This window comes from Molothrus aeneus, chromosome 22 (assembly GCF_037042795.1).
Source record: "Molothrus aeneus isolate 106 chromosome 22, BPBGC_Maene_1.0, whole genome shotgun sequence".
Lineage (NCBI taxonomy): Eukaryota > Metazoa > Chordata > Aves > Passeriformes > Icteridae > Molothrus > Molothrus aeneus.
Window position 1 is genome coordinate 3,699,542 of NC_089667.1, and position 13,388 is coordinate 3,712,929.

Here is a 13,388-nt window from a genome sequence, read left to right on the forward strand (position 1 = left end):
CTGCTTCAAAACAGACTTGCAAAAATTACTGCTTAGACCAGCTGCTGCCTGGAGAGAACCAAAGTGCAGAGCTCTGTCAGCTCAGTGCAGTATTGGATTTCTCCCAAAGGCTGCATGACTGTCTCCAGTGCAGAAGGGGGAAGGGTGGAAAAGTCCTGCTAGGAGCAGTTCTGGCTGGGCCAGCTATTAGTTCGCATCAGCTGGTGGCTTTTGTGTGAGAAACAATGATTTTGGACACAAAGGCAGCTTTCTAAACCCTGTCAAACTCCAGCTCTCCCTGGTGGTCTTTGGGGTACCAGGAAAGTGTCAGCATTTAATAAATGAGGGGCAGGAACCAGCAGGGAACATTTCAGCATTGCTGGAAGGGTTTTGGGTGTTGAAGGCCCTCAGGCTTTGAGTGGGAGTGACTTTGCAGCTCTTGGGTGCTTCTCAGGCCACTCCACAGGGGGATGTTGTCCCTGCCCAAAAGCTTTCCCCCCTGAAAGCCAGCGCAGGAATTTCCAGCTGGGTCATGATGCTGGAGAGCATTCCTTTCTCCACATCTCTCTTTTCTGCTTTCTATCCATGCTTGTTATGGCTTTTTACTCTTAACCTTCAGCTGCATCCCATGTCCCTGAGGCTGGGTTTTCCATCATTTTTAAGCTGCTGTTTGATCAATGCCCAGCGAGCTCAGTGGGCATCTCCCTTAGATTTCCACCAACCTGTGATGGGATTTGTCACAGCAGAGCTGCTCATGTGACCCCAGCAGGCCCCTGCAGCTGATTATTTTGGCACTGATTGCAGCATGGGGCCTCCTCCTGGAGGGGCTTTGGAGCCTGGTTTGGTGACACCATGTTGTGCATGGGAGAAGGAGAACCAGAACACCCAGCTCCAGAATATCCTGTCTGCTTCACTCTCCTCTTCCAGGGAAATCCCTGCTTGTTTCCCTCTCCCTCTGGGGAGTTGTTGGTGAATTTGGTATCCAGCAGAGCGAGACTGCTGTTGATGCCTGCTCTGGTGGGGTGCACAGCAGAAGGGACACAGAAGGCAGATTTTTCAAACTAAAGGAACATGCAAAATAGGGAAGATGGCTGGATTAATTGGGAATTAGTGCTCAGAGCAGGAAGGGAACAAGCAGGTTTGTGTTGTAAGGAGCCTCACAGCATTGCATGGCTCAGCTTCCTCCCCAGTGTGGGTCTGGCTGGGGCTCTACCCAAAGAGCTGAGCTGTTTTCTCCTGATTCACAGTCCTCTTGTGATTTACTGCCTCACATTTTACATTTCCACACTTGCAGTATTTGCCAATGTAATCAGCATTTGTTAGAGGCCAGGCCTGGCCCATTCCATCTCCCAGGAACTGACCAGATCTCTGGAGACTGGTCTGCTTCCTGTCTTCTGACCATCAAGTTAATTTTCCAAATAAAACTTTCACTCCTGCATTAGCACAGTTCCTTTCCCATCTAAACAAGCACAAGGAAATGGCTCGTGCTGGCACTGCCTTTGTGCCATTATGCTTATCCTCCTCTTTAATTGCTACTTCTAACAATTATATTTTCCTGTATTTACACCACAACTCCTAAATAAACTCAGTCCTGCTGGAGCTGTGCTGGTAGGCAGGAAGAGGTTTTGTCAGGGGAAGTCACTCCTCAGAGCTGGCCAGGATGATTTCTCAGCAGGCAGCCTGCTCCTAGCTGGGTGACTTATGAGCTATGCTATTTCTTATTACCTTCTGTTTGTTTTTCCAGGCTGCAGACTCTTGGCTGTGGAGCTGACATCCAGCAACACCAAGCCCGTGGTGCAGGAATTCCAAAGTGAGTGCTGCCTGTGCTGCATCAGGCCAAACAATGCAGGAAAATTTGGCTTATTGTTCACTGGTTCCTTAGGACTACGAGAGCCAGGGATTCAGAGGAGTGCCTGAGAATGTGTTTGTATATCCCTGTTTTAAATGGTTTATTGAGGTCCTCTGCAAGCCACTGGCATTGCAAAGTCTCTGCCTAAGTGCTTTTTTGAACTGGGTCCCAAGAAAAGGAAAACAATGCAATTAATACACAGAGAGAGAAATTTATATTTTCTTGTGATGGTGCTCACAGGAGTTCTTGGATGAGGGAAGAGACGAGGATCTGACTCCATGTTTCAGAAGGCTGATTTATTATTTCATGATATATATTATATTAAAACTATACTAAAAGAATAGAAGAGAAGAGAAGGTTTCATCAGAAGGCTGGCTAAGAATAGAATAGAAAAAGAATGAATAACAAAGGTTTGTGGCTCGGCTCTCTGTCCAAGCCAGCTGGGCTGTGATTGGCCATTAATTAGAAACAACCACGAGCCCAATCCCAGATGCACCTGTTGCATTCCACAGCAGCAGATAACCATTGTTTGCATTTTGTTCCTGAGGCCTCTCAGCTTCTCAGGAGGAAAAATCCTAAGGAAAGGATTTTTCATAAAAGATGCCTGTGACACTGGGAAGGCTCCTCTCACCCTGCTGGGGAGCTGGGGTGCCAGGGCCAGCTGCAGAGGGGACAGCGTTGGCTGGGTTTATCCCCAGGAGTTGCTCTCCCAGCCCATCCCCAGGCACTGCCCAGGGAGATGCTGCACCCCTGGCTCACAGGGTGGCTCTGCTCAGCAGCAGGACAGGGCTGAGGGCTCACTCTGACTAAAGGTTTTGTTTGCCATGAGCCCCAGTCTGCAGAGAACAGGGTGTTCATTTCTCTCCATAGCTGATATCTGCTGGACTATTATTTTTGCTGGCCAAAATCCATCTTCCAATAGCTCCTGGAACCCAGCAATGTTTCTGTTTGTGAAGCAGATGAAAGAGAAGGCTCTGCTTTGTGGGCAGCATCTCCTAATAAAACACTGAGTGAGAGTGTTCAGAGCAGAGCAAAAACACAGCTGCTTCCTATTAATCTGGATTGCCTCCATTTCTCCTGCTAGGTGTGGAGCTGTCCTGCATCATTAAATCCACGGTGACGCCAGATCCCAGAATCGAGTGGAAGAAAATCCGAGATGGAGAAACCTCTTACGTGTTTTTTGGCAACAAAATGCAGGGTATGAAGATTCCTTGTTCTCAGATTTCCAAACCAGCTTTCAGAAACAGCACAATGGGGAACAAACAAGCCTGTGAAAGGCAGGAGCTCTGGCTGGCTGGCTGCTTTCTTCTGGAACAGTTGAAGTGCAGGATGGAGAGGGAGCAGGATGTTTTTTTCCTCCCTGCCTCAGTACTGACAAGTCACAGTAGGGAGCCACAGGGAGCTGGAGTGAGATCCTCCTTAGGAGGCATTTTCTGGGGAAGAAAGGAATGATACAGCTTCCCTTCTGTGGGTCCCATGGTCACTGGGTGTCTGAGCTCTCAGCACCAGGCACTGAGCCCTCCAGGCTTTCCCCAGAACATCTGAGAGCTCCACCTGCACCCCAGCAGGGACCTGTGTGTCCAGCTGCCAGTGCTCTCTGCTGAGGCTGCTCAGGGATTTGCAGCATCCTGGGAGCATTAGAAGCAGCCTCACTGGCTTGACAGGAGAACTCCAGTGCCAGGAGGGCTTGACTCCATCTGGAATTACTCCAGCACTTCACATGGGACCAAGAGCCACATCCAAACGAATCTGCCAAAGGAGGCAAGGCCTGAGGCTGTCTTGGAAGTTCGATTTTGCCACAGTTTTTGAGGGTTGGAGTGATGCTTTCCAGTTCATCCTCTTACATAGCTGGAAGCTTTGGTTTCCTTTGGGGTTTTCAAGCATCGAGTTCCTTTGACTCTGGAAAGGAGTCTGAGAACAACCACTTAATTTATACACCCAAAACGAGTCTGGTTTTCAGTCTTGAGTCATTAATCTTGATTCCCCTGCTGTTTTCCCTCTTTTTTCTGTGTCTCAGGAGACTTTGCAACTCGGGCAGAGATCCTGAGCAGGACGTCCCTGGTGATTAAGAACACCACGAGGATGGACACGGCCACGTACCGCTGCGAGGTGGCTGCGCCCTCCGACACCAAAACCATCGACGAGATCAACATCCAGCTCACAGTCCAAGGTACCAAACTGTGTCTGCTAAGGAAGGCAGGAGCTTCCCCTGAAATGGAAAATGTAAATCCCCTCCCTCCAAATTGCTATAAATTTTAAATGAAGGGGCTTTAAGGCAAAAATGTGGGAGTAGGAATAACAGTTCTGTATTAGGGAAGAAATTAAAAGGATAAAATAAACAATGCAGTAAACTAAAACAGCACTGACAGAGTCAGAACCCAGGCTGACACCCTGTGGGTCAGGGTGCTGGCAGCAGAACCATTGGAATTGTGGCTCAGCCCTCCTGCAGTGCCAGGGCTGGTTCTGCTGGAGCAGGGATCCTGGAGAAAGGTGCAGTCTCTTCCTCTGAAGATCCAGGGCAAGAGGCAGCTGCTGTTCCTCTGGGAAATCCAGTGCAGAAGCTGTGCTGGTGTCCCAGAATCTCCAGATTATATCCAGGCAGGAATGCTTGGCTGGTGTTCCAGAATCTCCAGATTATATCCAGGCAGGAATGCTTGGCTCCTCCCTCTGGGCTTACATCTCCCAATGGGATGCTGTAGTTCTTATCAGCCATGCAGTGACATTCAATAGCTGTTATCAGCAGATGTCTGCCCAGAGGGAGGAATGGTTGTGGAAGAGATAAGGAAAACTGACCACTGAACAGAAGACAACTTCCATACAGATGGCAAATAGAATACAATTCTATTTAGAATACAATAGAGTAACAGAATAGAATAAAATAGAATAAATAAATAAAATAGAATAAATAGATAAAATAGAATACAATATTCTTGGCACAAACACAAATGAACACAAACCCACAGCCTCTGCAAGGGGAACACAAAGGGCTGTGGGCATCTCCAAACAGTGCCACTCTGGGAGGTTTAAAACCAGCTGGAAATAATGGGAAGTTTGGATGGTTTTGCCTAAGAAAGCAGAGAATTTTAGTGCCGCTCACCTGGTTTTTGTCTCCCCACAGTGAAACCCATGACTCCCAGATGCTCTGTGCCTAAAGCTGTCCCTGTTGGCAAGTCAGCCTCTCTTCACTGCCATGAGAATGAAGGTTTCCCCAAGTCCACCTACAGCTGGTACCGCAACAGCGAACCTCTGTCAGCCGACAGCAAATCCAAACCCCACAACTCCTCCTACAGCCTGAACCCTGCCACAGGCACTCTGGTAATGCCCTGACACACCTGATCAACACTTGTTTGGCTGGACAGGTTATCTTTAAGTCTGCTTGTAAATTCACAAAAACATTGCCTGGCTTTCAAGGAATGAATAATTTGAAGAGGGTGAAGTGTGCCAGGGTCTGGGTTAGTTGGGAGGGGGAAGATTGATGGAAGAAGATCTTAGCAGAGATACATTTTTATACACGCTTTTATACCCTCACAGTGCTTTGTTTCTCATGTCACATCCCTTCCCTTTGTCCCTTTTCCCTCCCCAGGTTTTCCATGCAGTGCACAAAGGTGACACAGGTCGTTACTCCTGCATAGCAACAAACGAGGCTGGCTTTGCCAAGTGTGAGGAGCAGGAGATGGAAGTCTGTGAGTGGCTCTCTGTACAGTTTTCATCAATGCTGCCTGATTTATCACCATAAATAAATTGCCATCACCATCAGGATTGGGGAGGGACATCCTACAGCATTAAGTCTTCCCTGCTTTCTCATAGCCCCAAACATAAGGAGATAAAAATAATCTGAAAATGCAGGGAAACGTCAGATTGTGAACAGATTTAATCTTGAAGTCAGGGACTCACTTGTTCCCTGTGAACTATTGCTTGAAAGACTTGAGAGATGGCATTTTAGTGTGTGTGAAGCTGGCATGTGGCTGCTGCCCTGAAGAAACACTGAGCTGGTGTCTCTCTTTGGCAGATGACCTCAATATTGGTGGGATAATCGGGGGAGTCCTGGTGGTCCTTGCAGTCCTGGTGCTCATCACTTTTGGGATCTGCTGTGCCTACAGAAGGGGATACTTTGCAAATGGCAAAGAGAGTGGGGAAAGGTAAGCTGGGCTTCTTGGACAACTCCCTGCACCCTCAGGTAGCATGGAGGAGTCTGAAGGGTGCCAAAAATTAGTGACTAAAAGGAATTTCAGTGCCTAATTCCCCACCAAAGTCCTCAGGCCAAGCCAGTCCCTGAGGCATCCAATGCCCTGCTGTAAAACCCTGCAGCATCCAGGTTTATTTCATGGAATCATCACGGAATCCCAGAGTCAGTTGGGACCTTAAAGACCATCCAGCCATGGACAGGGACATTTTTCACTGGACCAGGCTGCTCAGAGCTCCATCCAGCCTGGCCTTGGATGCTTGCAGGAATGGATGGCATTTTCCTAGGGGAGAATTGTGGTGTGGATGAGAGCTGTGCTCTGACATCCACCCTCATCCTCTGCACGGAAAGGAGGCCCAGCACAATTAAATGCCTGCAGGTGTTTGTCCAGCAGCTCCTGTGCTGTTGGCATAACGAGGGCCATGGTTTAATGATCTCAGCTCGCTGCCTAATTAGTCTGAAGCATCAGGACATGCGTAGGGAATGGATGCAGCAGAGCAGGCTCTCCACAGAAAGTCTCACTAGTTGTGAGGACCTAAATTTGGGATGAAAAACAGCCGTTCTGGAGCGCAGATGAAAATGTTAAAAACAACAGCATTAGCATCAGAGACAAGCCTCGATGTCCTTACAGAGTCTGGAGAGGAGATAATATATGCAAAGCCAAGATTCTCACCAGATAGATTTGTTCTGTGCTAAATGTTGCTTTTCAGCACAAGTCCTGTCTTGTTTTTCTCGTTGGTTTCGTTTGTTTTTCAGAAAAAAGCTCTAAATATGCCATTTAAATGCAGCTGAGGGTTGGCATACACTGGACTTGACAGTCTTGTATAAATCCTGAGTTCCTGTGGGATTGCAAACAAGTGGTGCTTCCTTGTAACTAAGAAAAATGCTGAAGGCTTCTGGCAGTGAAGGATTAAAATGAACTTTATAATTGCCACAGGAAACAGAGCAGGAGGCCCAGAAAGGCAGTGACAGACACCAAAGCAGCAAAGCCCAGGAAGGAATCAGTTTATCTCTTTGCAGAGTTTTAGGGAAACACACAGCAATCTTCTCGCCCTGTGCTGAAGGGGAATTCAGACAAAATCCCAGTCATGGTAAATGATGGAATAAACACAGACCTCTCATTTGAGAAACAAACTGGGTTTCTCTCTGCTTGCTTCTCACTCAGCTCCTCCTCCTCATTTCCATCTTCCCCAGCACCTCCCCTCCAAAACCCTGCAGTCTTCCTGTCCCAGAAATGAGATTTTTTTTCCCTTTCTTTCAGCTACAAGACTCCAGCAAAGCCTGATGGCGTTAACTATATCCGGACAGATGATGAGGTAACAACAAATGCTTTGCATTTCCATCTCTGGCAGGAGAGGAGGAGGGTGGGCAGAGGACGAGGCGCTGGGAGGGCCCACAGACTTTGTGAGAGTGGGCTCCCCTCCTCAGCAGGGCTGGGGAACAGAGGGAAAACAGAAGGGTGAGGGCTGAGTCATTTCCTTAGAAATGATGAACAGTTGAAGCTGCCTGGAAGTGACTGATGCCAGGAGCTATCAGAGGCAGCTCTGCTCTGAGTTATCTCGTGGCCTGACCCCCTTAGGATGAGTTTCATTGGATTAAGTGGGCAGGACGTGATGCTTTTACGAGAGAATTTGTATTTTGGGATTTGAGTAGATCACTGAGCTTAAGAGCAGAAAAAGCCTCTCCCATTAGCAGAGATATCAGTGAGGGAATGAGAAAGTCCCTGCCACGCCTTGGTGTGAGAGGAGGACGAGGGGAGGAGCACCTGGCCGGGGGAACTGGTGCCTCCCTCTCCTTCCCAGTGGGAAATGGGAGCTGCCTGGGCATCGTCACACAGCTTGGATCCACCTTTTAGGGGCAGCAGGAACAGAGAGCTGCCTGGAAAGCTGCTGGATCCTTCCTACATCCCAAACTGTTTCGTTGCAGGGCGACTTCAGACACAAGTCTTCATTTGTCATCTAAGACGCCAAAAGGAGATTGCAAACCAGCAAAAGCAAGTGTGAAAATACCTCCTCCAGGAACTCAAAGCAAGAGCAAAAGAATAATTAAGTGCGCTTGGAAGAGTTTGGAACACACAAGAACTCGATAGCTAGCTATCTGTTTATCTTTTTTTTCTTTGCCAAAGTTTAAAGTAACTCCTCACTGCCCAACTCGCGTCTCCCCTGCCTCTGGAGATACCAACAGGATCACCCAAACCTGTCCTTGGACTGAGGAAAGGTTTCAATCCTTCCCAAGAGACTGGGCTGTGTGAAGTTTGTGGAATTGCCTTCTCTTTGTGCTGCAGGGACACGGCCACAATGTGCAAATCCAGCAGGGGCACAGCATTAGGTAAACCTGTAGTAGACATGAGCAGCAATGTGTTACCAGTAGACAAAAAAAAAGGTGCTGATACAGCAGTAGATGGACTTCAGAGAGTGAGATTTGGGGGATTTCCTCCCAGCAGCTCATTGCCCAGGCCTGGCTGGTGACTTTTCCACATCTGTGATTGTCCTGTGCTTGGCTCTGCTCAGGTGCCCAGCCACCAATGACAGTGAAACCACCACTAATGCCCTCAGCCCTTGTGTAAATCCCCAAATGCTTTGTTTAACAGGAGCCCCAGGGCAGGGCAGTGCCTGGCAGGGCTCCTGCACCCAGGTAACCCCTGGTTCTAATCTGCACAAAGCAGGCTTGGCTCCTGCGTCCTTCCGTGGGCAAAGAGGCTTACAGGGGAGGCACAGAACCACTGCTAAGACATCCCTTTCAGGAAAATTAAAGCCAAATAATTTCCTGGGCTAAGATTGCCATAAAAGGTACTGAGAGATCCTCCAGCTTTTTTTACCTTCTCCGTTTATTTTGTAAAACCCCACAACCTTCTAAATTTTTTTGCAAAGATCTATTTTGATTACTTCAGAAAAGGTAACATTTCTATTTAAAAGTGTAAATATGCGATGCCAGCAGTGTTTGAGTAACGGAGCTATTTTTTTACTGTTGAAGCTACAGGAGAGGAGCTCACACGTTGCTATAGTGTGGCACTGTCAGAGCATATCAGTATTAGTGCAAAGTGTAACAAAAAGCTGCAGGTGGAACAGCATCTCTTTCCTCTTCAGCCAGCTTCAGCCATTTCCTTGTCACAAGAGGTCTTACCAGACACAGAACAGAGTCACTCAGGGATAGTTTTTGTAAATTTATGGCAGGAGCTATCAACTTTTTTATATGAAAAAAAAAAAATTTCTTGCCAGTGACCAACACTTTGTTTTTGTCGTTGCAAGAAACAGCCAGGATGGTTTTTGGATTCAGTTATAAAGAGGTGACAGAGTGACTTCAGTGTTTGCTGCCCCTCTGCAAGTTCCCTAAAGCACTAACACAGTGTGACAGCTGCAGCAGCTTGGCAGGTTTAAACCACATGGCCAAGGCCACTGTTTCTGGGCTTGGGAAAGCAAAAGCTCAACACAAAAGCACTTTTACAGTGTCAGATGAAATTCTTCTCTAGATGGTAAAGGAAAAAAAAAAAAAAAGAAAAAGCAAAACCAACCAAATTTGGTTCTCTTGGCTTTAGAGAGAATGATGGGGAATATTTTGTTTCCCAAAATATCCATGTTGATAGTGTTGAACAGCATTGGGTGAGACCAGGCTGCAAGATGTGGATGCAACACTAGGACTGTGCTGTGGTTTAGGAAGTTTTTTAATGTAGCAGAATTTAGTGTTCTTGTATTTCCAATATGAATTGAGTTGTCTTAACTTTTCCTGTATACAGTATTTTGGATACTTGACAATTTGGACTGTCAGTGTTATTTTTTCGTGTTCTGCTTTACTCTGCTTTGTCTCCTAGAGCCCTTGCTGGGCATGCCATTGCTGCATTTGTTCCACCCCAACAAAGCATTGCCACTTGTCCCTTTGCCAGGGGAAGCAAAGACAAGGATGGGGCAGCCCCAGCCAGGCGTTCTCTCTGTAACTCACCCATCACCACTATCCTGCAGCTTTTCCCTGGTGTTACCTTCTTAATACCAGCTCTTCATCCAACCACCCAGTGCTGATTGCTGCCTCTAATTGTTCTGACATCCCTCTGCACCCTCTGGGCATCCACTGCTCCTCTGTGCTGCTTTCAGGGTACCTCAACAAAGGAGAGAGAGGAAAGGGTTGGACCAGGGTAGCTCTGGGAGCACAATCTGCAGCCCCACCAAAGGCAGCCTTCGTGTGACAAACCAGCAGGGCTAGGAATCCAAACTTCATTTTATTTTTTTTCCCAGTTCCAAAATGCACAGTGGCATCTCTAATGAGAGAAAGGGGAGAGGATCTCCCCCCACCCAGCTCCTGAGAGCTGATGGATGAATTCATTGTATCATTGTGAATAATATTCAGGTTTGTACTAATGTATTATCTTTTAACTTTGCCAAGAATGTTTTACATAAATATCAAGCTCTAAAGCATTCTTGTAGGGGTTTTTGTTGAGGCTTGGTGGTGGTTTTCAAACAGCCAAATTATGGGAAGCTCCTGTTTTCAACTCAGTGAAATAAGGGAAGGTCTTTCCTGTCAGAGCACTCACAGTGGATGGAGGTGACAAAGTCCAGGGCTGTTTATCAGTTTATTCTTGGACATTTGTTCCTGGTTCTTCTCTAGAGAAGACAGGTTAAAACTCACAGGGCCCATCTCAGATACTGCTCGAGGAGAAAACTAAAAGTAGGAAATAAATGATCCCAGTTTACCTTCAGAGTGGTTAAATAATAGCTGAAGGCAGGAGAGAAGGTACAGAAATATATGGTTTGGCCATAGCTTCAGCCAAAGCCATTCCATACATCCTCTGTTCTCTGACTTTGATTTTGGGAATAAAGTTTAACCTCACTTGAAGGGTTCTCTGATCTTCAAAAGAGGGTAGGGAAAGTGGAGGCAAACGTTGGGATTCCAGTGCAGGAGGAAAGTGCCTCTGTTTCCACTCCTGCAGCAAATCCTGTTCCATACCTGGGGCTGGTGTCTGACTTAGACAAACCAGCAGGAATAAAACAAAACCCAGCTCCAAGTTTCAATGAAATCTAGGCCATGAGCTCTGTGATAAAAGCTAAAAACAGAAAAACTTCAGTGAGGTGCATGTGGCCATCAGGGAGACTCAGGAAGGGTCAGATTTACCCAGGATATTTGGGATAAACAAGGCACTTACCCACATTGTCTGAGTCACTCATACCCTGCTTGCAGTCAAGTCAAAGTCTCTATTTAAAAGCTGCTGGCCCAACAATAATTGAACTGAGGGCCCAAGATACCAATGATGTGGTAGAAGAGACTGAGAAGCTGTAGAAATCTGCAGGGGAAAAAAAAATCATTTCTCTGTCAGCTGAAGAAAAGGGGAGACGCCGTGGGTGGAATTAATTCTGCAACCATTTATTTTCATCAAATGCTAATAGTTGGAAATAACACAGTTCAAGAATGGAAATATTCCATATAAAAAGAACATTAAGGCTGTTCATACACACAGGAGTTTGCACAACAAATAAGAGGTGATGTAGCGTGCAATTACCAGATTTAGGGGTGTGGCAGTGACAAGCTGATTCACCTTTTTTCAAATTAAAGCAACTCTATTATAAAACCAAGAGGGACAATGAGGGATTGGGTGAGCAAACCCAGCCACTCACTGCCCTGCAAGCTGTGATAAATGAATTTATTGCCAAGCTCGTGGTGACATTATGCCCTTACTCTTCCAAATGGACAAGTTACACATCCAGAGAGTGAAAAGCCACCCTCCTTTCACCCTGCAGCTCTGAGCCCTGCAGTGTGAACAGCAGCACTTGCAACCCATCCCTGTGCTCTGCAGGCTTTGCCCATCTCCAGAACAGCTCTGGGGAGAGCCAGCTCAGAGCAGACAGGGCAGGATGCACATTCACAGCCGTTTCGGATGCCGGGGGCAGTGCAGGAGCCTGGTGCCTCTCTGTGTGCGGCTCTCAGGTGTCCGCCCTCGGCTCTCAGGTGTCCGCCCTCGGGGGGGCTCTGCGCTGTGAGCGCCGCAGCGGCCCCGCCTGGGCCTGGCCGCTCCTCCGGGCTGGGGACTCCACCTTCCACTCCCGGGGCCGGCACGGGCTGCAGGAAGGAAGGAGAACAGCCCTGCATTTCCCAACCCTTGGCCATTCCCTCGGCCTGCAGTGCCTACTCCAGTGTTTCCTTCTCCCTGCAGTGGATCTTCCAGCCCCTCTCTCTGCCTGTTCCAGCCCCTCTCTCTCTGCCTGCAGTGCCTGTTCCAGCCCCTCTTTCTGCCTGCAGTGCCTGCTCCAGCTTCTCTCTCTCTCTCTCTGCCTGCAGTGCCCGCTCCAGTGTTTCCTTCTCCCTGCAGTGCCCGCTCCAGTGTTTCCTTCTCCCTGCAGTGCCTGCTCCAGTGTTTCCTTCTCCCTGCAGTGGATCTTCCAGCCTCTCTTCTCTGCCTGTTCCAGCCCCTCTCTCTCTGCCTGCAGTGCCTGCCCCAGCCTCTCTCTCTCTCTCCCTGGAGTGCCTGCTCCAGCCCCCCTCTGCCAGCAGCGAGTACTCCAGCACCTCTCTCTGCCTGAAGTGGATGTTCCAGCCCCTCTCTCTCCTAGCAGTGCCTGCTCCAGCGCCTCTCTGCCTGTTCCATCCTCTCTTTCTGCCTACTCCAACCTCTCTCTCCCTGCAGTGGCTGTTCCAGTGTTTCTTTCTGCCTGCAATGGCTCTTCCAGCTCCTCTCTCTCTCTCTCTCCCAGCAGTGCCAGCTCCAGCCCCTCTCTCTCTCCCTGCAGTTCCTGTTCCAGCCCCGTGCTGCACTCACAGTTTTTCTGGAGATGTCAAACAGATGATATCCCTTGGCTCATCCTCAGGCTCTTTCTTCGCTGCAAACAATACATATGTTTTCGTGTTTTACAAAATGCCACAGAGTTTGGTCATTTGGGGTTGGTTTCATTTCCCCCTCCCCTCAAATAAGAATGCCAGAGATGACTTGCCTGGAGCTGAATGGGGTGTGTGCATCAGGCTGATGTAACTGACCCCAGCACCAAATGTCAACTCATTTATGGTCTCTGGAAATAAAAACAAATAAAAAATCACATATTAGCAGCCTGTGACACAGCCAGAGGGCAAAGCAGGCTGCTGTGCCATACTCAAGTGTCACAGAGTAAGTAAATCCAGTTAATTGCAAACACACATATCCAACTCTTCCTCCCAGACCTCAGGGCCTCCCATCCAGCCTCAAACCCCTGTGCTGAGTGTGATGGGCACATCACCCCCAAATCCCAGCCTCAAACCCCTGTGCTGAGTGTGATGGGCACACCACCCCCAAATCCCAGCCTCACAGCCCCTGTGCTGAGTGTGATGGGCACAGCACCCCCAAATCCCAGCCTCACAGGCTGGAGGCAATCAGGGTGGCACCTTGGTCCTGTGCCCCTGCCCTGGCAGGCACTGAAGCTCTGC

At 48.3% G+C, this 13,388-nt stretch overlaps 2 protein-coding genes across 2 annotated transcripts in view; one reads left to right on the plus strand and one right to left on the minus strand.

Moving 5' to 3' along the window:
- The window catches only part of JAM3 (junctional adhesion molecule 3), a 35,452-nt gene extending 25,038 nt beyond the window's left edge, over window positions 1–10,414 (plus strand). Inside the window, exons 2-9 of the mRNA XM_066564328.1 lie at window positions 1,724–1,789; window positions 2,913–3,026; window positions 3,846–3,998; window positions 4,947–5,143; window positions 5,412–5,511; window positions 5,838–5,967; window positions 7,273–7,327; window positions 7,938–10,414. Of these exons, the coding sequence (XP_066420425.1) occupies window positions 1,724–1,789; window positions 2,913–3,026; window positions 3,846–3,998; window positions 4,947–5,143; window positions 5,412–5,511; window positions 5,838–5,967; window positions 7,273–7,327; window positions 7,938–7,973 (851 nt within the window). The 3' untranslated portion in view covers window positions 7,974–10,414. The remainder of the gene's footprint in view (window positions 1–1,723; window positions 1,790–2,912; window positions 3,027–3,845; window positions 3,999–4,946; window positions 5,144–5,411; window positions 5,512–5,837; window positions 5,968–7,272; window positions 7,328–7,937) is intronic.
- A 925-nt stretch (window positions 10,415–11,339) lies between these two features.
- The window catches only part of NCAPD3 (non-SMC condensin II complex subunit D3), a 40,494-nt gene continuing 38,445 nt past the window's right edge, over window positions 11,340–13,388 (minus strand). Inside the window, exons 33-35 of the mRNA XM_066564327.1 lie at window positions 12,923–12,997; window positions 12,751–12,811; window positions 11,340–12,053 (exon numbers count right to left, since the gene is read on the minus strand). Of these exons, the coding sequence (XP_066420424.1) occupies window positions 11,939–12,053; window positions 12,751–12,811; window positions 12,923–12,997 (251 nt within the window). The 3' untranslated portion in view covers window positions 11,340–11,938. The remainder of the gene's footprint in view (window positions 12,054–12,750; window positions 12,812–12,922; window positions 12,998–13,388) is intronic.